At 36.4% G+C, this 25,875-nt stretch overlaps 1 protein-coding gene across 2 annotated transcripts in view; it reads right to left on the bottom strand.

The window, feature by feature from the left end:
- TAB2 (TGF-beta activated kinase 1/MAP3K7 binding protein 2) overlaps positions 1-25,875 on the bottom strand; it is an 85,823-nt gene that overhangs the window by 41,436 nt on the left and 18,512 nt on the right. Inside the window, exons 1-2 of one of the 2 annotated variants that reach the window (XM_018053328.1) lie at positions 19,386-19,554; positions 116-306 (exon numbers count right to left, since the gene is read on the bottom strand). In XM_018053328.1, the coding sequence (XP_017908817.1) occupies positions 116-217 (102 nt within the window). In that variant the 5' untranslated portion in view covers positions 218-306; positions 19,386-19,554. Of the gene's footprint in view, positions 1-115; positions 307-19,385; positions 19,555-25,875 lie in introns of those variants that run through there. The other variant, XM_018053329.1, reaches the window with a different exon arrangement.

Below are 25,875 nucleotides of genomic sequence, written 5' to 3'. Positions count from 1 at the left end.
AAGCTCATCTCTCCATCATACTGCACTAATGCCAAAGAAGATAAAAGTGTTCTCTTCCAATGTTGAAAAAAATACCAAGTTGTATTAATAAATTCAGAAATCATTAAACACTGACCTGTAACATGCACCTGGACACAACAACTTCAGGTACTTCAGGGAATTTTTGTCGCAGGTCATGCAAAACCTGAAAATCAATTTGGTGGCTTCCTTGGGCCATTCGTATCTTGCCTGATCAGGACTATTTGTACAACAGGCAATTCTAGGCCTTAGTGGAAACAGTACTCATCTCTTCTGTCCAAGCATTTTCTGTGAAAGAAAGAAAAAAAAATTTTAATGAGAACTATTATAGAATTAATATTATCATGGATTTAAAATTTCAATACAAAAGGGTATGTGCTTTAGTATTTATTTAGTATTAAGTTATAAAAATATTCAGTCTTATAATGCTTGCAGTATAGTTGTCTTTTCAGTTTATAACTACTGATGGCAAACTTTAAAATTTTCTAATTCCTATGTATTTGTGTATGCTTTATAATGGATGTGCCTAAAGGCATTCAAATAAGAAATTACTGTCAAGGTTGTTTTAAAAGGGAAAAAATGAATAATGTCACTGATTTTTTTCTTAATTATCAGAGGAGAGACTAAGGGAGTAATCTTATTTATTCTACTAAAATTTTTTAAACTTTGGATCCTAAAAAAGTTTCGTTCTACAAATAGCTTTGCATGCTCTATCTAAAAATGATCTATAAGTCAAAAAATATTTGATATTTTGTCTTTTCAGATGTACTTAATCCTTAAATGTGTAATCAATTCATTCTCAGGGGCTTGGTAGCATTTTATTCCCTCTGTCTCTATTAAATCAGTATTTTAAAATACTAATGCTTGAGCCCCAACCCCAGAGGTTCTGATTTGATTGGTTAGGAGCAACATGAGCATATGGATTTTTAAAAGCCCCCCAAGTGATTCTAATGTACAGTCCAAGTTGAGAAATACCCTATTTATTTATATCCCTAACATTCTTAACATAAACCATGTTTAATCTTAAAGCCTCTTTGAGATATAAATAGCATATAAATACATTAAACCTATATAACATATTAAAATTTTTAAAATCATACTATTTGCACAATAATTAAAATACAATTCATTTTAGAATAAATTTAACAATAAGACGATCTCTTTAAAACAAATTTCTTATCTGTAATATTTCTCTTTTCCATAAGCTTAAGTACAAGTCTATAAACTCCATGAACACAGAAATTGGTCTCTCATGTCCCTTATTGCACACCTAGCACTCTGTAGACAGTTTTCAGCGTAACAGTAGATATTAAACACTTTTGAGTAAATCTAGTTATGACAGAACTCCTGAATCCTCAATAGAATAAAAGCTCATTTGGATATCATGTTTGGTAAAGACTTTCAAACTTTTTATCATCATTTGGTTAATTTTCCCCCAATTCTTTTGTCTGTGTGACTTCAGCTTAGTTACATCTCCTAGGTAAAAGCACTGCCAAACCAAATTATTAGCATTACAGATTTCCCCAATCTATTTCAAAAACACACACACACACACACACACAATATTTTAGCATCCAATGTAATATTTCTACAAATGGGTTGCAAGAGAAAAGAAGAGTACCGGAAATTCATAAATGATATTTAAACATAATATAAGGGACAGTAAACATGCTATAGCATTGCTGATCTTGAGAAAGTCTCTCTGGACTTCACTCCAGTTATCAACTCATTTATCTGCCCATTCCCTCTTTCAGGCTAACTCCTTCAAAGGATGGTTTATACTTTGTCTTCATTTCCTCCCTCTTATCACTTTAAGATCTACCAACTCAGGTTTTCATAGTTTTTCTTCACTGAAACTACTTATCAAAGTTGCCCAGGATCTTCAGATTGTTAAACTTAACGTTACTCCTCAGGCCTCATCTCACTAGATCTCTCTTCAGTTTATAAACCAGTCAACCACTCCCCATTCTCTAAACAATTTCTTCACTTAGCTTCTGAGATTTATACTCTTCTGGATTTCTACCCACCCACTGGCAGTTCCTTGTCAGTTTTCTTTGTCAGATCCTTCTCTGGACATCTAAACATCAGTGAGTTATGCAGTTCAGACCTAGGGTTTCTTTTCGATTACACCTACGTTCCTCATCAAGGTAATCTCAACCAAACACACTACTTTAAACAAAGGCTTTGCAAATCTCTATGTCCAACTCCAAGGGAGCTCTTTCTCCCTTGAGTTCCAGGCTACATGACCAGCTGCTTTCTTCACATCTACGTCTGGATATCTAAAATTCACTTCAAACTTAGTATGTCCAAAATTGAACTCTTCATTTCCCCTACCCAGACCAAATCTTTCCCAGTCTCTTTCACCTCCATATATGGTACCATCAGTCACTCAGTTGGTCCTTCTCACATGCCATATCTAATCGATCATCAAGTTTTGCTGGCTATCTGCAAAAGAATTGTTCTGAATCTGATCACATTTTCCCACCTCTATTACTACTGCTCTTATTCAAGCCATGATCACAGCTCACCTAGACTGCTACTGCTAAGGTCTCCTCCTTGCTTAACTCTTTGCTCCACCCCTACCTCTTACTCTACTGAACAGAGTGATCCTTGTGAAAAGTAAATCCGAACAATCATTTCCCCAGCACAAAATCCTGTAACACAAGACCCCTGGCTAACTACCACCTGGGACTTCATCTCCTACCACTGTCTTTGTTTCCTCAGTTCCACACTGAGTTCCCCCACACTGGTTATTTCTCAAAGAGAAGCTAACCTCATTCCTCCCTTGGGTCTTTTAGACTTGTGGCCCCTTTTGCTTGGAACCCTTTCCTCTCAGATATTTGCATGGCTCTCTCACACTTCACTAAGAAGTCTGATCAGACTGCTTCCTTGACCAATCTTTCTACCTAGAATATTGCCACACTTCTCTCCTCTCCTTCCCTATCACATCTTCATACCTTGGTTTTACTTCATAGCATTTTATCAATACTGACATATCTACCTATCTACCTACCTGCCTAACCGTAAAGCGTTAGCTCCATAGGATCAAGAACTTCAAAGTTTACAGCTGTATTCCCAAGGACCTAGGTCCAAGATGTAAGATTTGTTGGATGAAATAAAGGCTTTACTGTATGGGTTCTTCATGTATTCTGCTTCTAAAATGCATTTCAAGTAATGTAGATTTGGAAATTATAATTTGAGGGAAAGGCAAATAAATAAATCCTCAGTCTAAATTCAGGACAACCTTTCTTATTTAAAAGAGGATGAAAATAAATTTCAACTCATTATTAAAACATATACAGAAATCTCTCAAGTTCTTTGAAAAAACTCTTATATGACTATCAAGTATACTAACAAGAAAATTGTTCAAAAGCACAATTGTATTTTAGGGATTCCACTTCTTGAAATGGCAAAGTAGCTCCTACTGGACTGATGCTCTCACGAGTAGCTTCTGTAAACAGACAAAACATAAAGAGCTTGAAAACAGAAACAGCAAAGTGGGAGTGGTGGTGCTGGGGGTTGGGAGGAGGAGAAGCGAGTCAGTAGTTGCAAGAAGTAGACAACATGGGGTGACTTTCCATTTTTTAAATGGTTTTTACCCAGAGAGCACATCCCAGTTGTTTTTGCGCAGCAAAAGCCCAAACAAGTAAATCTTCAGTCTAATTCGCTTAATGAACCAAAGGACAGATTTTGCCATGACCACAATAGCTGAAAACCTAGTGAGTAAATCACCAAAAGGAGAGAAACACCAAATTTTGTGTATAGTATCTACACATATCTCTGGTTCCCAAACTGTACAGACGAGATTCCAAGAAATCAGGCTAAGGTTAAAGTAACAGAAGTGAGGTTTCAGTTTGTAGTTTAAGTTCAGCCAAGTTAACTGCCTACTAAAACAAACAAGCAAGCATGCAAACCACTAACCAAACATCAACACATTCTAAAGGAACACAATAAACTTCAGTCTCTACAATGTGTCATTCATAACATCCAAGTTATAATCTAAAATTATTACACAGAAGACACAGGAAAAACTGACCCATTGTCAAGAGAAAGGCAACTGAGGGAGACCAAGCCCAAGATGACCCAGATGCTAGAATTAGCACATAAGGATTTTAAAGCAGCTATTTTAACTATGTCCAGGAATATAAGGGCCAATATGCTTAGATTTCTCAGTCAAGGGAAAAAAAAAAACTATAAAAGAAATGTAAATTCAAGAAGTGAAAAATAAAATGTCTGAAATAAAATTCACTGGCTAGGTTTAGTCACAAATTGGAAATGACAAAAGAGTGAGTGAACTTGAAGACACAGCAATAGAAATCATTAGAACCTGAAGGATGGAGGAAAAAAAAAAGACTGAGCCAGGGAAATGAACCTAGCTCAGGGACCTGTGAGAAAGAATCAGTAACTCTTAACATACCTGTAACTGGAATTCCAGAAGGAAAGGGGGCAGAGAATGGGATAGAAAAAAGTATTTAATGAAACAGTGTCTAAAAATTTCCCCAAGTTAGTAAAAGATCTAAATTTACACATCAAGAAGAACTTGACTGGCTCCCTGTCCATCTTGGAGGTTGTTCTTGGTTGGGAACCATTTCACACCTAAAGCAGGAAGACGGTGGTCACAAGGAAGACAATAAAGTTGCCTAAATCACTCAGCTCTAGACTCTGTATCAACCCAAGATTCCAACTCCTTAAGAAAAGTGGCAAGCACATGTTGGAGTACATGCAGGCTCTGAAAATGGTAAGATAAGGCAATGTGAAACTGGTCAGCCTCATCAACAACTGCCCAGGTTGAAGAAATCTGAAACAGAGAATTACGCCACGTCAGCCAAAACTGGTATCCATCTGCAGTGGCAATAATGTTGAATTGGGCACAGGGTATAGGAAATACCAGAATACACACCATGGCTATCACTGATCCAGCTGATTTGGTATCGTTAGAAGCATGCCAAAACAGATTAGTGAAAAGTCAATCATGGAAAAATTTTCTATAATAAAACTGGTCAGAGTCTGCTTTAAATACAACAAACAAGCAAAAAGATCTTGATCAAGAAGATCAGCAAGTCTTAAACAGGAAAAGCCAGAGAAATCACATGTAGGCATAATAGTCACAGTGCTGAAAACCAAAGAAAAAGAAAATCCTAAAAGCAGTCAAAGAAATAAAATAAAGGGCAACAACAATTTAAATGAAGGCTGACTACTCATTAAAGACAGTGAAGGCCAGAAGATACTGAAAAGACAAAATTCAAGTGCTGAAAGGGAAAAGAAACAATTAACCCATATTCTGCATCCACCAAAAGCAGACTTTAAGAACAAAGCAAGGTAACTATTTTTAAATGTAGCCTGTGGGTGAGTGAATAAGCTTTACAACTAAACACACTGTTGAAACAAACAGGTATTTATTTAATTTTGAAAGGAAAACCTAGAAATACCTTACAATTTAATCTGGAAAATTATTTCTAATAATAAACAGAAATGAATTTTCTATGGTTAAGATGCAAAATGACTGCTCTTCTGAGAAAAGAATAAAGAAATCATGCTTTACAGGAATGCTCCTAACAATAGGGGTAAAATTCTAGCACCTAACCTGCTGCCAGCTCAAATAATCTGGGAGTAAGCTCTTAATGATTTTAAATAGTAGCGGAGTGTACATGCTGCTGGGTGCTGTGCTCAGGCACTGAGTTGTGTCTGACTCTGCAACCACATGGACTGCAGCCTGCCAGGCTCCCTTGCCCATGGAATTTTCCAGGCAAGAATACTGGGGAGGATCACCATTTCCTCCGCCAGAGGATCTTCCTGACCCAGGGACTGAACCTGCGTCTCCTGCACTGGCAGGACGATTCTTTACCACTGAGGCTGCTGGGAAGCCCAGCAGAGTATATACAGCACTACAAACCCAACCATAAGTATACTGGAAAGATTTAAAAAATGTGCCATGTTATTTCCTTTCCTAGAGTATGTAAGCAACTGATTTCTAACCTCTCAGTATTATGACAGTACAGAGTACTAAGTATCAGTTAATGGCTCAGACTTCATGTCATGATAATCATCAAGTCTTCATTTCACTACCGTTCACTATGGTGAGTTCTTCCAGGACTGTAACAGTGGTATGACACATGCAACTGTTAACCGTACTCCCAAGAAGAGACCATAGCCTCCAGATCAAAAAACAACAACAAAGAAAAGCAACAGGACTTACAGGTCTGAACAGAATTTGAGCATTTATGAGGTACCTGGATATTTAAAACTGGACTATCATCATCCATTCACAATCCATGAATTTAAGGAGTACCTAGTACACAGCAGATAACCATGCTGGAGATACAAGTATTAGAGTCCATACCCTTGCTCTCCAGGTCACAGAAATTCCTGGATTAAAGACACATCAAAACAAGCTAATAATTTACATAACTATTTTAACTTGCCCACTATTTTATCTTCTGTCTGCCTTCTGCTACCAGATCTGCTGACTGCTATCTCAGTCTACCTCACTGCTGACACAGTAATTTTTTCATCTCCTTCACATCATTCAAAAACAGACTACAAGGGAGTATATTAGGAAAAACTAGAGAGCAGCAGCAGCAAGAAAAAGGTAGGAGCTGAATCATGCAGTGCCTTTATAGGCCATTAAAATTTGGAGGTTTTATTCCCAGGGTAATGAGAAGAAACTGAAAGATTTAAGCTCAGAGGCAGGAAAGGTGACATGATCAAGAAATCATGTATGTGTGAAGAATGGCTACAGTATGGAGAAAATGGCAAAAGATGAGAAGACCAGTTAGAAAAATGCTTTAGTCTAGCTAAGAAGGCAGGAGGAGAAGGGGACGACAGAGGATGAAATGATTGGATGGCATCACTAACTCAACGGACATGAGTCTGAGTAAGCTCCGGGAGTTGGTGATGGACAGGGAGTCCTGGCATGCTGCAGTCTATGGGGTTGCAAAGTTGGACACGACTGAGAGACTGAACTGAACTGAACTAGCTAAGAAATAGTTAATACTTTGTAAGTGTAGAGATAGCAATGGACACTGAGTAGAAGGAAAAACTGAAGCGATAATTAGGAAGTAAAATTTAATAGAACTTGGAGATGGATTAGATATTGGGGTAAAGAAGGAGGTTGTAAAGGTTGCTTTTTCATTTGTTCAGATGGCTGGTCCCATCTAGAAACTAAGGAAAAAACTAGAAAAGGTCCAAGAAAACAAACCAAAGTTTAGTTTTGAACATACTGAGTCTAGGGTACCTTTACAACCTCAAAACAGTGATATCACAGAGGGAGCTGGGATAGATGGACCTGGAGCTCAGAATTCTGGGCTGCAGATAAACATCTGAAAGGCATCCTTGGTGCTGGCATTAATTAACCAGTGTAGATGAGACAATCCTACCATATAATTTAAGAATACACAAAGAAAAATATTCTTGGTTATATTTTATATGAAAATTACAGTCATTATTAATTTTTCCCTAAAAGGCCAACGTTCCTTCCAGCCTAAATACTAAACATTTTATACAAAAATTGATTTTAAGATATCTTAATTTTTTGACCTACCCTATAATGAAACATTTAAAATGTTTAAAAATTTAAAGAGGAACATATGTACATAGTTTTTAAAAGCCAAACAGTATTACAAAGTTTATTGGGGAAACCAAGTTTCCCTGCCTCATGCCTCTCCACTTTTATCCTATTCCATATTCCAGTGTCAACACTAAGCTGTTTCTTCACATTCCTATACAAGATGATTTATAGGACTATTTCTTGATTTTTTTCAATTTTACACATTTTCTATGGATTTCCTACTATGGAAAATGAAGAGTTAGCTTTGTAACTTAGTTCTCATGCCATAATATAACCATCCTTCTCTACTCCTATGTCCATCTGCCCAATTACTTATTTCATAGTTTTTGCTTAAATCTGTATTCAATATTTATATTACTTTTCCCTGTAAATACTATCAGCCTACCCAGTTAATAGATTATGAGGGGTGGACTATATCACCAAGGTTCTTTCCAAACTGGTCTTTTGGGAAGAAAAGTGTGTATGTTGCTAACGAAAGAGCTATAGAATATTAATCACATATGACTAAAAGCTGGCTTTCCATCAAGTCCAATAACACAGCAAAGCTCTTGCAATTCTAACCCTAGGGGAATTGGGGAGATGTGAGTGGAGGGGATGGAGTAAACATTACTATTCTACCAGTGAAGTTACAGATTTAGATGAGATGTGTTACTTTTTAGCAAACTTTGATAAAAGATTAAAAAACAAACAAAACTCCCAAATGATGACTATACAGATATGTAAAAGATTCTAGTTACCTGCTCCTGACAAGGAGGTACCATACAGAGTAAATGATGCAGCAAAGCTAAATTCCCAGAGATCCAACTTTTAAAAAAGGAGTAACTGGTAATATACCTTATATAAACTACTTAGATTTACATAATTCAAACCTGACAAAGTGTTGCCCTTTAGTATCAAAGTCTTACTAATGAATAAAACCATGTTACTCTCAGTTCAGTTCAGTTGCTCAGTCGTGTCTGACTCTTTGAGATCCCATGAACTGCAGCAGGCCAGGCCTCCCTGTCCATCACTAACTCCTGGAGTTCACCCAAACCCATGTCCATCGAGTCGGTGATGCCATCCAACCATCTCATCCTCTGTCACCCCCTTTTCCTCCTGCCCTCAATCTTTCCCAGCATCAGGGTCTTTTCAAATGAGTCAGCTCTTCATATCAGGTGGCCAAAGTATTGGAGTTTCAGCTTCAGCATCAGCCCTTCCAATGAACACCCAGGACTGATTTCCTTTAGGATGGACTGACTGGATCTCCTTGAAGTCCAAGGGACTCTCAAGAGTCTTCTCCAACACCACAGTTCAAAAGCATCAATTCTTTGGTACTCAGCTTTCTTTATGGTCCAACTCTCACATCCATACATGACCACTGGAAAAACCATAGCCTTGACTAGATGGACCTTTGTTGGCAAAGTAATGTCTCTGCTTTTGAATATGCTGTCTAAGTTGGTCATAACTTTCCTTCCAAGGAGTAAGCATCTTTTAATTTCATGGCTGCAATCACCATCTGCAGTGATTTTGGAGCCCAGAAAAATAAAGTCTGACACTGTTTCCCCATCTATTTCCCATGAAGTGATGGGACCGGATGCCATGATCTTTGTTTTCTGAATGTTGAGCTCTAAGCCAACTTTTTCACTCTCCTCTTTCATTTTCATCAAGAGGCTCTTTAGTTCTTCTTCACTTTCTGCCATAAGGGTGGTGTCATCTGCATATCTGAGGTTATTGATATTTCTCCCGGCAATCTTGATTCCAGCTTGTGCTTCCTCCAGCCCAGCGTTTCTCATGATGTACTCTGCATATAAGTTAAGTAAGCAGGGTGACAATATACAGCCTGACATACTCCTTTTCCTATTTGGAACCAGTCTGTTGTTCCATGTCCAGTTTTAACTGTTGCTTCCTGACCTGCATATAGGTTTCTCAAGAGGCAGGTCAGGTGGTCTGGTATTCTCATCTCCTTCAGAATTTTCCACAGTTTACTGTCCACACAGTCAAAGGCTTTATAGTCAATAAAGCAGTCAACAGATGTTTTTACTGAACTCTCTTGCTTTTTCGATGATCCAGCAGATGTTGGCAATTTGATCTCTGGTTCCTCTGCCTTTTCTAAAACCAGCTTGAACATCTGGAAGTTCATGGTTCACGTGCTGCTGCAGCCTGGCTTGGAGAATTTTAAGCATTACTTTACTAGTGTGTGAGATGAGTGCAATTGTGCGGTAGTCTGAGCATTCTTTGGCATTGCCTTTCTTTGGGATTGGAATGAAAACTGATCTTTTCCAGTCCTGTGGCTACTGCTGAGTTTTCCAAATTTGTTGGCATATTGAGTGCAGCACTTTCACAGCATCATCTTTCAGGATTTGAAACAGCTCTACTGGAATTCCATCACCTCCACTAGCTTTGTTTGCAGTGATGCTTTCTAAGGCCCACTTGACTTCACATTCCAGGATGTTTGGCTCTAGGTTGAAGATCACACCATAGTGATTATCTGGGTCATGAAGATCTTTTTTGCATAGTTCTTCCGTGTATTCTTGCCACCTCTTCTTAATATTTTCTGCTTCTGTTAGGTCCATACCATTTCTGTCCTTTATCGAGCCCATCTTTGCATGAAATGTTCCCTTGGTATCTCTAATTTTCTTGAAGAGATCTCTAGTCTTTCCCACTCTATTGTTTTCCTCTATTTCTTTGCATTGATCGCTGAGGAAGGCTTTCTTATCTCTCCTTGCTATTTTTTGGAACCCTGCATTCAAATGGGTATATCTTTCCTTTTCTCCTTTTCTCCTTTTTCGCTTCCCTTCTTTTCACAGCTATTTGTAAGCCCTTCCCAGCCAGCCATTTTGCTTTTTTGCATTTCTTTTTCTTGGGGATGGTCTTGATCCCTGTCTCCTGTACAATGTCACGAACCTCCATCTATAGGTGGAGTTCATCAGGCACTCTATCAGATCTAGTCCCTTAAATCTATTTCTCACTTCCACTGTATAGGATTTAGGGATTTGATTTAGGTTGTACCTGAATGGTCTAGTGGTTTTCTCCACTTTCCTCAATTTCAGTCTGTATTTGGCAATAAGGAGTTCATAATCCAAGGCACAGTCAGCTCCCGGTCTTGTTTTTGCTGACTGTACAGAGCTTCTCCATCTTTGGCCGCAAAGAATATAATCAATCTGATTTTGGTGTCAACCTTCTGGTGATGTCTGTGTGTAGAGTCTTCTCTTGTGTTGTTGGAAGAGGGTTACTCTAAAGTAAGCTTAAAATTTTCCTAAGCAGTAGAATTTCAAGAAACAACATTCTGTTTTAACTATTTGTTCCTAAAATTTTCTGGTGACAGAACATGTTAATAGCTAAAAACATAAATAACACTGCTAAATATTTCACCCACAATTCTATATCAGCAGGGGCTGTCTCATTTAGTAAGATGAGACAATTAAATGGTTGGTTAAGTATAAACTCTGGTTCCATAACTTCATGGCAAATATATGGGGAAACATGGAAACAGTGACAGACCTGTTTTTTGGCTCCAAAATAACTGTAGAGAGTGACTGCAGCCATGAAATTAAACGACGCTTGCTCCTTGGAAGAAAATTTATGACATATTAATTATTTAATATGACATATTAAAAAGCAAAGACATTACTTTGCTAACAAAGCCTTTGAGGCCTTCCTTTCCCACGTATATGGGACAAATCATTTGTCTTAATTGGATAACTCAGACAAAGCTACCTGAAAACCAAATATTAGGTTGAAAATAAGTGCCAGATAAGTGGTATAAACTGTGCTATAGGTGTTCAGAGTGCTCTCAGGCCTGAGGGAAGAGGTGGAAGGGCCTTGAATCATCACAAGGTTGAAGTATGAAGCGAGGCAATCCAATAAATACTAGGCAGGTTCTGGAGACAATGAGTCAGTCACCTGTTTGGCTAGAAAGAGGAGGGACAGGAGGAAAGAGGATTAAGGAGAAAGAGTTTCGGGTGGGGAGTATCTACAAGAGAAGATGAGAAAGGTTGATGAAGGCTGCAAGTGTACAGTGGCTTTTATTATAGAAGGTCTTGAGATACACAAATGGTTTAGCCTATCATTATGTAAATTGATATACGTATTTCATCTTTGCCCTGTTTGTACATGGTTGAGTTTTACCGGAACAAATTTACTACCATAACAAAGAAAAATACAGCTTATGTTGAATATCATGGAAGAACAGGACAAAATATATAAAACTAAAATTCACTTCTCAACTGCACTGGGACTCTCCTTTAGCTTATAGACAATAAGGTAAGAGGTTGCTCCATTTTAACATGTATTACTATCCTAAAATTTAACTCTGATTTCCATAGTGACCTCCAGAGATACTAATTTTTTTCTATAAACAATGGAATCTTGACCTGGACAGATCCCTAGAAAATTATCTTGTAAACGCATATAATTTAGGGAGTTAGAGAAAAGTCTTGATGCCCAGCAGACTCTTTTTTTTAAACCTGAGGTCCATTTATCTATCCAATTTTACCTCTTAAAACCAACCTGTGACAACAAACAGAAATTTTTACACAAGTAATATTAGTTTCAAAGTGGAGAGACTATCTTGTTCACTGCTGTATCTTAAATATTTAGAAAGTGGAAGGCAAGTAGTGGATGCTCAGTAAGTATCTGTCGTAATAAATCTCTAAATAAAGATCAGAATATATCTAGATTAAAGACTACTATAAAAAGTGGTAGCCATCCCTCCAAACTACAGTGTTTGTCTTACCCTTGGCTATATGTGAGTGCTGCTGTAATAGTTGTTTTGAAACTGCATCAATGCAATTGATATATTAGGCAACAATTTGAGCACTAAATGAATTCTGCTGTGAATTCATCTGTCAGAAATACTAGATGAATGCAAAAAACCACACTCAGCTGAAACAAGCTGCCTATGAACACTCAAAATGTAAATACGAACACACCTCAAACATCTGCCAGCAACCTCAGCTTACTGAAGCTTCGAGGAATCAGTCACACCCATCCACAACTTGTGTTCAACTTTCTTTCCAATTTCAAAAAATCATTCTTCACAATAACAAGCTTCCACAACTATGTGAAAGTTCTTTCTATAAGGCAAACTTTAGGACTGTTTAAAAGCAAAGTACAGTATTTATTTGTATAAATATTATATAAGTACTTACACATATTTCTTAGCCATTTGACATATGTAAAATTACAGTATCATGCCTTTTAAGGTTTCTACTTTTTAAAATGTTCACTGATGACATTCTGAGTATTATACCTCAATTCCATTTTTCTTGTTAAGTCCCGTGGGGTTTTATTTTTTAGTTTTGACTATAGCGGTGCTTTTTAGGGACACATAACCTCAACAACTGGAGAAGGCAATGGCAACCCATTCCAGTACCCTTGCCTGGAAAATCCCATGGTCAGAGGAGCCTGGTGGGCTGCAGTCCATGGGGTTGCTAGGAGTTGGACATGACTGAGCGACTTCACTTTCACTTTTCACTTTCATGCATTGGAGAAGGAAATGGCAACCCATTCCAGTATTCTTGCCTGGAGGATCCCAGGGATGGGGGAGCCTGGTGGGCTGCCATCTATGGGGTCACACAGAGTCGGACACAACTGAAGCAACTTAGCAGCAACCTCAACAACCATTACTAAATTTCCCAGGACGTCTAATGGGAAGGGAGAGCGTTTCAACTTATGTACTTGGTTGTCAATATGATGTTAATAGTTTTTTATTACTAATTTTAACTTGTGTCTCTTCTGTGGACTGGCTGATGACTATGCAGTGAGTTAGCTGCTAATTTTTTTTTGAAGTTAAAGCAAGTTTTGAAACTTTTTGGCCTTAATAAGGATCTCAGGAGTGAACTGAAAAAAAAAAAGTATTATCTTTCTAATTATATACACTATTTTAAGTACCTCTTTCATTACTGATGATGTAACTATCTCATCAAATGTCAAGCAGGTATATAATAGTTGATGCTTCACATTTGATTAATTTTAAAATAATCTACAAATGTAATTGAATGAAAATTTCAAAATTACTTTTAACAGAAAATTATTAGAATTGTATTTCTTGGAACATGATGTTACATCTTTATTAAAGCAAAGCAAACTTGCTGCTCTCCAAAGTCTATAATATCAAATTATTTTCCTAAGAGGTAAAATGTAAGAATTATAGCTATGGCATTTAAAAATCTAAAATTCAAATACTATCATCATTTACGATAAAAAAGAGAATAAGTATAATCCATCTTTAGCATAAAGTTTAGCATAGAACTGCTGTAGTCTTGAATCACTTTATATAGATATTTGCAAAAATAAAATAATAGAAACACACCAAATTAAGTCACCTAAATGCTACTTACTTGAATTACTTATCATGTTCAGATTTAGTGTAACTTAAAAGTTTAAAGGGAACAAAGGATTGTTACCAGAAAATGTATTTCTCAACTTTACAAGCCTATAGTAATTTATTTTCTATAGAAAAACAATAAATATTAATAGTGTAATTTTAATACATGTCAAATGGTTAAGAAGTAACATAATGGCCCACTCTATCTCCTTTTAAAAAAAAATTCCCAATTTACTCATTAATACACTGCCTCAAGTCCATGAATACTGACCATTTCTTATGGTTAAAAGGTTCAGCAGTTATAAGTTCCTCTAAAAGGAATGTGCAAGTCAGCCACACTTGGCAATTTATGTACTGTGGTTTTGTGGTGAGTGCTACCATTTTCTAAGGATCAAGAAAAGTGCAATAAATCTAAGGCAGAATGGTTATAATTCATCAAAACATATTATATAACTAACTACCTTGTGTATATTTTCCAATTCATACTTCATTATTATTTTCCAATACATTAGGGTTTTAAGATGGAAACAAAGTTACTTCTGAGTGTGCCCCTTTTAATATAATTTTTTGATAATCCATCTCCTGTATAAATATCTTTAAAAGAAAGCACAATATAAATAAATGATATGATAATGAGCTCCCATTTATAGGTAAAGGGAAAAAAAGAGCAGAAAAGAAAATGAAAGCACTTGGAAGAACCAGTTTTCATCTTACATCCACCATAAATGTTTGGAATGAACTAAGTAAGACTCAATGACATGTGAAAATTACAATAACTTGGCTAAAGTATTAATCTAAATTGACATTTTAAGATGAAGATTTAGAGAAAGAAGAAATTTCACCAACTGACTCCCATGCAGTTTCAGCCCCTTATTTGACCTGTTTCTTCTGTTCATCTCATTGAACTTAACATAATCTTGTTAAGTATGTGCCAGTCTTTCAAATCTAACACTATGGAACTGTTAAAAAGTCGGTTGTTAATCTTGTTATAGTTATGGGGGATGGATTTTATATTAGATGATCAAGAATAATTTCAAAACTGTACAGAAACTTCTATCTCAACATATTTATTATATATAAAGATATTTCACAATTCTCCAATTATAGATGCCCTTGGAGAATATTTAATTTAATATCATATAATTGAATAAAGAACCAGAAATCTCATTATGTAATACTTATCCATAAATCTAGAATGACTTTCATAACAATGTAAACTATGAACAAATATGAAAGTGATCATCTACTCAACATTTTGATTTATGACACATTTTCTAATGCATTATTGTTATATATTTTCATATATAGTATACACATTGCTTATATAAACAATTATTGTGTGTCTACTATTCACTCTCTACTATAGTGGGTGCTGAAAATATTAAAATTAATAAAAGCACACTTTTCAACACTTAAGAAATTTACATTTAGTAGAGGAAGACAAATACATCAACAAGTAAACATTAATGACTGAACTGTAACTGAGCTGTGTTGCAGTGCACAGCGGAAACATAGAGGGGGCCAATCAATTCTGAGGGAAGCGGAGAGTTTAGGGTAGGATTAATTAAAGAGGGCAACACCTAAGCTGGGTCTTGGAAGACAAAAATACGTTTACCAGGTGGACAGGCAAGAGGGGAAGAAAATTTCAAGCATAAGTAGCTGCCTGGGAAAAGACTTGAATCAGACAGCATGGCAAGTTTGGGTAACCACCAGTAGCTGGCTCATGTTGAAGGGCAGGGAGTGAGAGGAACAGGGAGAAAGTGAGATGCAGGATGAAGCTGGAGAAGTAGGGTAGGCATGGGCAATCATAGATGATCTTAATTGCTTTCCCCTGTCCCGTATGTGCTGAATCCCACAAGTCAGCAAGAACAACACGCCTCTCACTTTCCAGATCCACCTAATTTATCTCTGAAGTTCCAAGCCCTGCCTGGTTCTGTGACATTCCACACAGTCCCAGAGGCAGGCATGCAGTTGTTCAGTAACATTCACTGTGCGGCACTGAGAGGTGTACAAGCAGCAGTGGAGATCAGGAGGCAGTAGTGCCTAAAATGCAGGAACTGAGGAGAGGCAGGAGAAATTTCACAAAGAATGCAGTATTTGGACTTGGCCATTACAGATAAATCATAGAGTCTTGCAGGATATCACTGACAACTGTTTGTGTTAGGGAAAAGACTATGAAAGAATAGGATAAATTTGAAGAATTATAGCTGTACTACAGAAGGGAAGTGAGATAAGGCTAAAAAGGTAGAAAGTTTTCAATGAAAAATGCACAGATTCCAGATTATGTATAAGATCTAAGAAAATTCTACTGGCCTGGAATTTTCATAAATACAATCTGCTTTTTGGCTCACCTTAATGTCTGTGAATCATTCCACAAACACTGCCCATTGTAAGCCAGGTAATGTGCTCTAAATATGCAAAAATGAACAAAATATAGTTCCTGCTTTTGAGAAAAATCATAAACTAGTAGAATTCAGATTTATATGAGACTTCTTACAGCATTTATCTCACTTTGTCATCCCCACACGTGAAGCAGAGAAGAGAAATGTTACTCCAGTTTTTTTTTCTTTTTAACTGAAGAGAATAATGGAAAGATGTATTAAGAAGTGTATTTACACTTCCAGCTAAGTCAGTAGCAGAGCTGCTTTCTAGACCAGTTCCCAACTGTGGTGTCACTATCCAGTGCTAGCACCATTAGCTGGGAATGAAAATTTGTTGCTGATCATGAAGTACCAGAGCTCCATCTATAACAATATAAAGTGTCCAACCTACAGGCAAGCATATGTATTTAAAAAGAAGCATATAAGAATGTCAGTTTAGTTCAGTCACTCCATCGTGTCCGACCTTTGCGACTCCATGGATGTAAGAATGTCACTTCAGTGTATATCACTAAAAGCACAATCTGAATAACCGTTTAGGAATGAATGAGTAAATCAAGGTACAGCAATTTTTTTCTTTAAGTCAAGTAAGAGAGCCAAATAATTATATGCAAAGGCCTATTAAGACATTACTGGATGAAAAAAGATGCAAAACTCATGTATAATGATGCCCTTTGTGTTAAAAACAAAAAGACACCAAAAAAAGTTTGAAACAGATATTTTTATAGAAATGCACAGGTAATACTCTGAAAGGATACACACTAATTATTTTGGAGACCTGGCTGGGTAAAGGAACACATAGGGAGAAGGTGGTCCAAGGAGATACAGTCATCTCTGTTATGTTCCAATTTTTTATAAGAATATATATTCATGTATTCTTATATAAGTAAGCATAAACAATGGAGACTAGAGCAGAATATTTTCCCTATAAAAGTATTTCCTATATATTTCCTATGTATTTCCCCATAACACTACTTGTATTTTGATATGGGGGGGTCAGAGAGTAGGAGCAGCATAGAAAGAATTATTTGAAAGTACCAGAACTGAGCCAATTCAATGTACTTTCAAATAACTCTATGCCTATGCTATCAATGCTGAAATTGTTACGGATATACTTAATAACTGCAACAATGGTCAACCATCAGGAGTCTTGACAGATGGGATTTAAATGTTCACACATAAAGGCGGACAAGGGCACTTTCCTCTGAGCTTACAGCGTGATCACTGACTCACCATGGATCAGGTTCTGTGCTGAACAATGTTAACCTGTATTATTTCAGTTCTTACAACATTCCTGTAAGGAGTAAGTGAGATATTACAGGTAAAACTCTTCACACATGATGCCTAAACAAATAAGAGTAAGTGCTGGCCTTCATAGGTATTGCTACTGCCTAATCTCTAACTTTTTCAAGTTTCAACTCTCACTCTATTGCAGTCAGCTTTTCAAAAGACTCACTGACTTAAGTGCAAGAATGCTAAGACATAAATCTGCAATGGATTCTCATGCCCTAATAACTAAATCGAAACTCCTTTACCATACATTTGAAAGCATGTGTGGCATAGCTCCACCATCCATCATATCCTTCTATACCCTACTATTCTGCAGGCATACTGGAGTGTTTACAATTTTTAGAACATATTATATACTTTGATTTCTACAACTTAGGAATATTATCGTCTTTCTTGCTAAAGATTTCTATCTACTCTTCAAGGCTCAGTAGAAATATTACTTTCTCTACAGTTTTTTCCACCTCTATTATGATAGTTTTTTATGGTATTACTTGTCCATAAGCCCATTGAAAACAAGGTTAATTTATTTCTACATCCTTAGCGCACCTAATGAACTATTTTATATACAATTTACATTCAATGATGTAGAAAACTTTCACCATTACTCACAGCCCCAGTGATAACTAGTAAGACTTCAAATTCAGAAGCAATTCTCTCTTATCTCCCCTTCAATTCATCTACCAGTGGTAACGACCCTAGTAACTCTGGTAGTAGCTCTCTTTCCTGCCCTAATTCAACACTCAGTGAGATATAATTATTTCAATGCTAAACAAATGAAGTGGCACAGAATCAGTGACCTGATGTTGACAAGACTGGCTGACTTTAAATTCATTATGCATTAACACTGGAGGAAGGCATACAAAGCATAAGCTAGGATATCAGAATCACCTTTTAAAATCACAACTGGGATATAAAATTCATTTGTTCAACTTTGGGTAATCTCTAACTTATCTGAACTGAACTTAAAATCAAAAGATATGTATGGTCATCTACCCTTTAGCAAATAAAGTCACCTTTTATGGATTAACTGTTCCTAAATCTATACGAATTAGTAAAAGTGGTAAACGTCCTTAAAAGCTAACCTAGCCCTCTAAACATTCACAAGTAGTTTTTTCTCAGTTAAAATCTAAGGTAGTAAGAAACCTTAATTTTCAGTTTTGTGGTTACCTTCTACAACAACTCCAACTACTGATGACTTTCTCGTCTGGTTTCTTTTGGGCAATCAAGTAAAAATATAGCAAATACTAGTTATATACTTACATTTAAAACAGAACTAAATTCTTCAGGTAAAACTATTACATAATATATTACTTGATTCTATCCAGGAATTTTCTTTCAATTTCCCCACTCCCACCCCCACCCCCATTTTTGAAGACCATATTAACTCTTTATGTGTAGGCACTCACAGTGTAGATTAGTTGAGGACCTCAAGACAGAGAACTGTTTCATTTATTTAATTCTCTAAATTACTTGTACCATATGTGAACCTCTTAAAGGAAGACAGTTTGGTTGTTTCTGTACTTCTCAATGAAGACCAGAGTACTTTTTGTACATTTTTACAGGGCTTAACTCAATAGCATTTCCAATTAATTTTTCTTTAATTCTTTTTCCATTAGTTTGCTGTTACAAACAAGTTAAATTAGAAATAGTCAGGCAAAAGGTACGTTAAAGTCAATACTAGTTGCATGTCACCCAGTGGTTAGGGATGTTACTAAACTCTGAGCAAGATGACCAAAGTTTTAAAAGTAAAGTTTTGGTTATTATAGATTTCATAGTAAGGCAGTTACACGGCTAAGCTTGACTGGTGCCATGGACTTTAGCATACCTGGAAATAGAAAAATTCAAATGGTAGCTGTTCTTGATTGGCCCATTGCCATTTTTGCAGCTTACAAATTTTTAATTAAGTAACTGCAGTGAGCTCATCTCTACTGGATACTTCTTTTCCAGGGCAGGTCCAGGAACTGGGTCTGGAGCCTTGAAAGCAGAAGAGAAACTAGAGTAAACTAGAGGTAGGCAGAACAAGAAACGTGACCAGATAACATTGTGAGCTAATAGCAGTGAGGTAGTCCCCAGTGTCTCGCATAGGAAATATTCTTAAATGGAAGACTCTCTTAAATACAAGTTACCAAAAGATGCTATTTGCATTACTTAACTCATTGTCTTAATCTACCCGACTCCACTCTAAACTTCCAATTCTAGAAACTAAACCAGTAGCCTTTATGAAATCTCTACTGGCTTTCAGCAACAGACTGTCCAATATGGAACCAGAGTATATAGAATGAGAAAACCAACAGTAAGTTCATTTTCATTAGTAAGACTGGAATTGTAAAGCTCTCATTTTTAAGTCACTTTACTCTTCTCTTTTGCTATCTCATTTCCAATTACCTTCTGTTTCCCTAAATTTCTAAAATCAGTTCTCAGACTTTTCTTAAGAAATGCTTTAGATACATCTAAGCAGTGAAATAAAGCTCCAATTTTTAAAAACACTTGGTAATTCTTAAAGAAGGACGCAAAGAACAGCTCATAAATGTGGTTCTTAACCACACCAGAAATTCTTTTTTCCATTACCAAAACAGAGTCAATGATTTTTTTTTTTTTGGTTAGGTCCACATTATTAAAACACACACAAGAAAACTTGCAAGTACAAAGGTTACAGAAATGGTAGGCTATTAAAAATGTTAGAATGTTGTACTAATTAGATTACTGGGGCCTAGAAATGATGTTCTTATGCTTGGCAAGCTGATAATTTTAGGAGTGTCTACGAAAGAAGAGACTCAATCCCACAGTAGTCAAAATAAACTGAATCTGCTGCTGCTGTCCAATGATGGCAGATGGTGAGGATTGTAACAGGACAAGAGTAGTGCTAAGACAAGGATGTAAAGAACTTAACTCCCTGCATTTCTAGTAACCAGGACACAACAAAGCAAAAGAGAATGAACGTAGTTTTTAAGGACAACGTCAATTTTCCACCTTTTGTAATGGCATGCTGTAGATGAAAATATTCTGGTAGAGAAAGATCTAGGTTCCAAATCTGGTTCCTGTACAAACTAAAACTCTGCAGAAGTTTCTGTTCTATTAAATGGGATAGCATCCCCTACCTCACTGGATTGTCATGAGAATTAGCAGCTAACAACCTGGCAGACAGTAGGTGTTCAATTCAGTTTTCTATATGCTCAGTTGTGTCCAACGCTTTGTGACCCCACGGGCTAGGGCCTGCTAGGGTCCTTGGTCCATGGGATTCTCCAGGCAAGAATACTGGAGTGAGTTGTCATTTCCTACTCCAGGGGATTGCCCTGACCCAGGGATCGAACCCACACTCCTGCAATGGCAGGTGGGTTCTTTACCACTGTGCCACCTGGGAAGCTTTGCTCTAAACATCTGAGTATACTTAAGCTTTCATTTTCATAAAATGCTGAAACAACAGCTGTGTGGCAAGCTTTAGCTTTAAATAACTCAACTGCATCACATCATAAGAGAGATAACCTGATTTATCAACACTGATCCCAGAACAAGGCAAATGCGAGAGAGCTCAATTTTGAGAACTGATGATAAATAAAAACATAACAATTTACACTTAGGATAAAGAGAATTAATGGTAAACAAGTAAGTAGACATGTAATTCTCCCTCTTTCAAGTAAAGCAGAAAATACTTTTGTCAACACACCTCTAGTCAAAATAGTATAGAACTGGGATACAATGTCTTTTAAAAAACAAAAGGAATCAATATATGATCTAACTTGGTCTTTAAGACAGGAAATGCTTTAAGGGCGTAGAAAAGCCTTACATTTGAGCAATAATTTTCCTCTTACTGATAGAACAGTGGGTTCCACATAAAATTATTATTTACCAAATATGGTTCAGAGCTCAGATTACACCTTCCCTGGCATTACCAAGTAATAGAGCAAGTATCACAAGCCACAAGGAATTCTAAAAAGAAAAAAGAAAAAAAAACTTCTTTTCTTAAAGTTTACTTGAAATGTGTTCACTACTACAACTTTATTTCAGAGGTTTTAAAAGTTAACATGGAAAGAATCTTACTCAAAATAGACTTAGAGATGAATTTACTTAGAGATGATAAGATAAGTAAGTTTTGCCAGCAGGCATAATAAAGAGTATTCAAGAATGAGGATTCCCATTCATTAATCCATATGGATAGGCTTTCAGTTTACAGACCATGGAAAGAAACAATTTTCTAGATAAACCATTAATTTTTGGGTGTTTTTATTTTATAACCAATTATCACATTGAAATCTCATTACTCACATAATGTTTCAGTTGATTCTTTTGGATTTTCTAGATATAAACTGTCATTTACAAATAAATGTGCCTCCTCCCTTTCAATAATTACACCTCTTATTTTGTTTTTGGTCTAATTATATTGGCCAGCTTTCTCAAGACAATGTTATGTAACAGTAATGCCAGCCAGACCTTTTTTGATTCATGAGTTTTTAAAAGGAATTTAGTATTTCCCTAAATACTAAAATAGAAATTCTAGTACCTCACCATTTCTAGTAACAAAATGCTGGCTTCTGGTCTGAGATATATAAAATCTTATGTATCTATGTTCATTTATTTTTGTTTCACTAAGGATTCTTATTAGAAATAAATGTTGATTTCCCTTCTTTTGATATCCCTCAGGATATTCACATGTCCCATCACCTAATATAACTTAATTTGATTTATTCCTAACGGGAATACCACTCATTTGTAGTACTCTGTTAATGTAATGCTAAATTCCATTTGATTTTATTATGCATTTTTTGCATTATGTGAAACTGGTATGTAATCTCCTTTTATGCTCATATTTTATGTTATCTTAGTTTTGTAAAACGAATATGGAAGCTTACTTTTTTCCCTCTATGTTCTGAAATACATAATTATCTGGTGCTTTTCGTAAGGAACAGTCTCTCTACCAGTTAAGACCAGCATTTTCATTTGTGGCTCCAGATCCTATCCTTCTTTTTCCTGTTTCTTTGAGAAAACCAATACCTTTTCTTTTCAGTCTCTCACTTCAACCTATGAATATGTTTAAGTCTTAACCATTTTAAACATACACCATGCACAAATTCGTACCACAAAAATTTTCTTTACTAGTTAAGTCTTGTTCAGCAAGTATTTATTTACAAAGCTATTTATTAAAATTGCTACTCTATTCAAGGCACTGAGAATGAACTGGAGTTCCTGCTTTCGACCTATCCCTGATCCAGTGAGGAACACAAACAGGCAAACAAAAGTCTGCAACAACAATGCAAGGAGTAAACAAGCCATGCCAGGCCCTCTCTCTCCAACATCTGCGCCTTTCCAAACTTCTCCACTGAGCAGTAATGCTCTGGCCTCAACTTTACTTTAATCTGCCCTCAAGTTTCTTCCCTTGCTAACGGTTTCATTCAAATCACCAAATTCAATAACCTCTTCAGGATCCTTACCTATCATTTTGTAACAACTTTGCTGCTTGATTCATATATTTTTTAAAATAAATACAATCACATCTTCAAATGCACTCAGTTAAATTTTGCTTTTTAAAAGAAAGGTCACAGAATATTTTAAGTTTTATTGCGTGTGTGTGTGCTAAGTTGCTTCAGTCGTGTCCGACTCTGTGATCTGTAGCCGGCCAGCTTCCTCTGTCCAAGGGATTCTCCAGGCAATACTGGAGAGCACTGCCATGCCCTCTTCCAAGGGATCTTCCCGACCCAGGGATCAAACCTGCATCTCTTGCATCTTCTGCGTTGTCAGGTGGGTTCTTTACCACTAGTGCCACCTAATTTACCATATCATTTGATCCTTATGAAAAACCAAGTAAGGCCAGGTATTTATTACTCTCCTTTGCAAGGTTCAGAAAAATTAAGTAATTTTCTGATCATCAAAACTCCAATAAGCAGCAGAGTTAGAGCCAGAAATGTAGTTGTAGCTTTCTAACTTCAGGCCCAGGGCTCCTTCCTCTATAGTTTATTAACTTAACTCATTAATTAAGTACTAACTTGAATGCTTTCTGATCATGCTCTTCTTGAAAACTTTTCTGGTCAACACTGCACATTCTTCTAGTTTCCAAGGTTCCCTGTTTCAGTGCTTCTTAATGTTTGTCAAAAGGATTTAAGTACAAACTATGACATTTCTTCTTTCACTTCTTCCTCCGGTATCTTATCTACACTTGTAGTACTAATCTAGGGAGAGGCTTCTTTAAGAAGCTGCTTTCTGTTCTGATGAAAATTAAACAATCAGAATCATAGAATTCAATGTTGAAAGGGCCTTTGAGATTAAGCCCAACATCCTTATTTAATAAATAGAAGAAAAACATAAAAGTTCAACTCACACAAGTCACTAGCAGGATTTGTATAAAAGTTTAAGACAATATTTGCCTTTTTAAACTTATGAATCATAAAGTGTACACTTATACAGCATATTTATATATAGTAAACAGAAAGCAACTAAACAAATTTCAAGAGTAATGATTGGACCCTGTTTCATTTTTGTTAAAGATACTTGTCCATATTTCTAATATGACAATACTAATGTATGAGTCCATTCACCAAAGGTTTTTTTTTTAAAGTCACAGAATGGCAATAAAGTTAAAACCCATTCAATTTCACAAACTCATGCATTAGTTATCTATCTTCCAGATTTTTAAAGGGGACCTGGGAATCAAAATTATACCACTCTCTAGCCTAATGCTTCCCATCTAGGTTGATAACCACAACCTTGTCTACAAGGCAGGAACAGATGCCACCAGACTGTCTGCTGAATAGGGCCTAAAATAGGGCCTGGTATGTGGTAAGCACTGAAAACATGTCAGTTACCACTGCTTCTCCAGCAATTACTACTTCTGAATATATTCATATGATTATAAAAACAGCCATACTAATGATTCAGCCACACACACAAGCATCCTGTTAGAGGACCCCCTACCTTACTCCACTCCTTTCAGTCTATCGGCCAGGTTCTTTTTTTAGCGGGCAGAGCCACAATCCTACTTATATAGGAATACCTTTCCAACCACTCCCAAGCTAGAAGTACTTTCATATCTCAACATCAGAGTCTACAGGCTCTGAAAATTAAGAGCTTATTTTAAAAGGAAATTTTCCACTGCAACACTTCTAAACTACTAAGCTTGTTTACCCATGATACAAAATACATGAAAAATAAAAGGTATCTCATGTGAAACAAGATTTTTTTTCCCTCTTAATTGTGCTGAAGTTTAAACTTAAACTTCCCCAAATTGGCTTCCCCTCTTCAACTTCCTGTTTTCATTAGAAATAGCAATTTTCTTGTTAACCTGAAAAATGAAATTACCTTTTCTCTTGCTTTCTTTTACTTTTCTCAACTGCTTCAAATTTCATCCATCCAATAACTAACATTCCTCAAAACACCACTCCTAAGACTCTCCTCACTGGATATTACAGTCAACACAGTTCACAATTACTTCCGTAGTTCCAAAATCTAAAAAGTTCTGAAAAGATTTCTTATTAAGTTTCATGTCAAAGCTCATCTGATAGTGGCAAAAATCTGCTTTGAACTGATGTGAAGCTACTTACAGGCTTTATTTAGCCTACTTACTGAAACATTTCCATTTTCCACTGCAGAAATACTAGTGTTTAAATACTGGGTGATGCCTCAAACTTTGCTGGGGGTATTACATAATATACAATATATACACCCCAATTCAGGTGTCCTGTTCTTAACTTTCCTTTTGATACTTTCCCTAACACCACTCCATGCATTTCAGCCTTCATATCTGCCACCAAGTCCTATAGGTTCTTCTTTCCAAATACCACAACTGCCAATTCTGCTCCACCCCAACTGCTACCACATTATCCCAATCATCCGACTTAGAAATGACCAGACCCACAGCCTATATCCCAGCCATGAAGTCCTTCACATTTGACCAATCACGTATAGAAGAGCAGAGTAAGAGAGGTTCCTATATAACCACCCTAAATATTTCACTGCTTTGCACAAGAACTTAAGAAACTGGAACAGATACATAGTAAGAGGGTAAAGACAGTGACTGTGATATTATATTTGAACTTCTGTGCACTTTTAAAATTTAGTTTATCTATAACTGTAAGCTAAGAAGAGGCTTTCTTTTCTCCAACTTGATGAAATTTAAAAGAGTAAATGTACAGAGTAAATACACCATTTTGTTAAAACAACAAAAATAAATGAAAAATATACTAGGTTCCTCCCCTGTTTATCACTTCAACTAAAACTTTTCACTGTGGTTTTCAAGGACTTCCTTCTCCAGTTTGGTTCCACTGGAACTGGTACCTTGGACCCCTACTTGGCAGGGAGAAAGCTACATATCGCCTCTCAGAAAGACT

Source organism: Capra hircus, chromosome 9 (assembly GCF_001704415.2).
Source record: "Capra hircus breed San Clemente chromosome 9, ASM170441v1, whole genome shotgun sequence".
NCBI lineage: Eukaryota > Metazoa > Chordata > Mammalia > Artiodactyla > Bovidae > Capra > Capra hircus.
The sequence above is the reverse complement of the archived record's forward strand: the minus strand, read 5'-3'. Positions and strand labels throughout refer to the sequence as shown.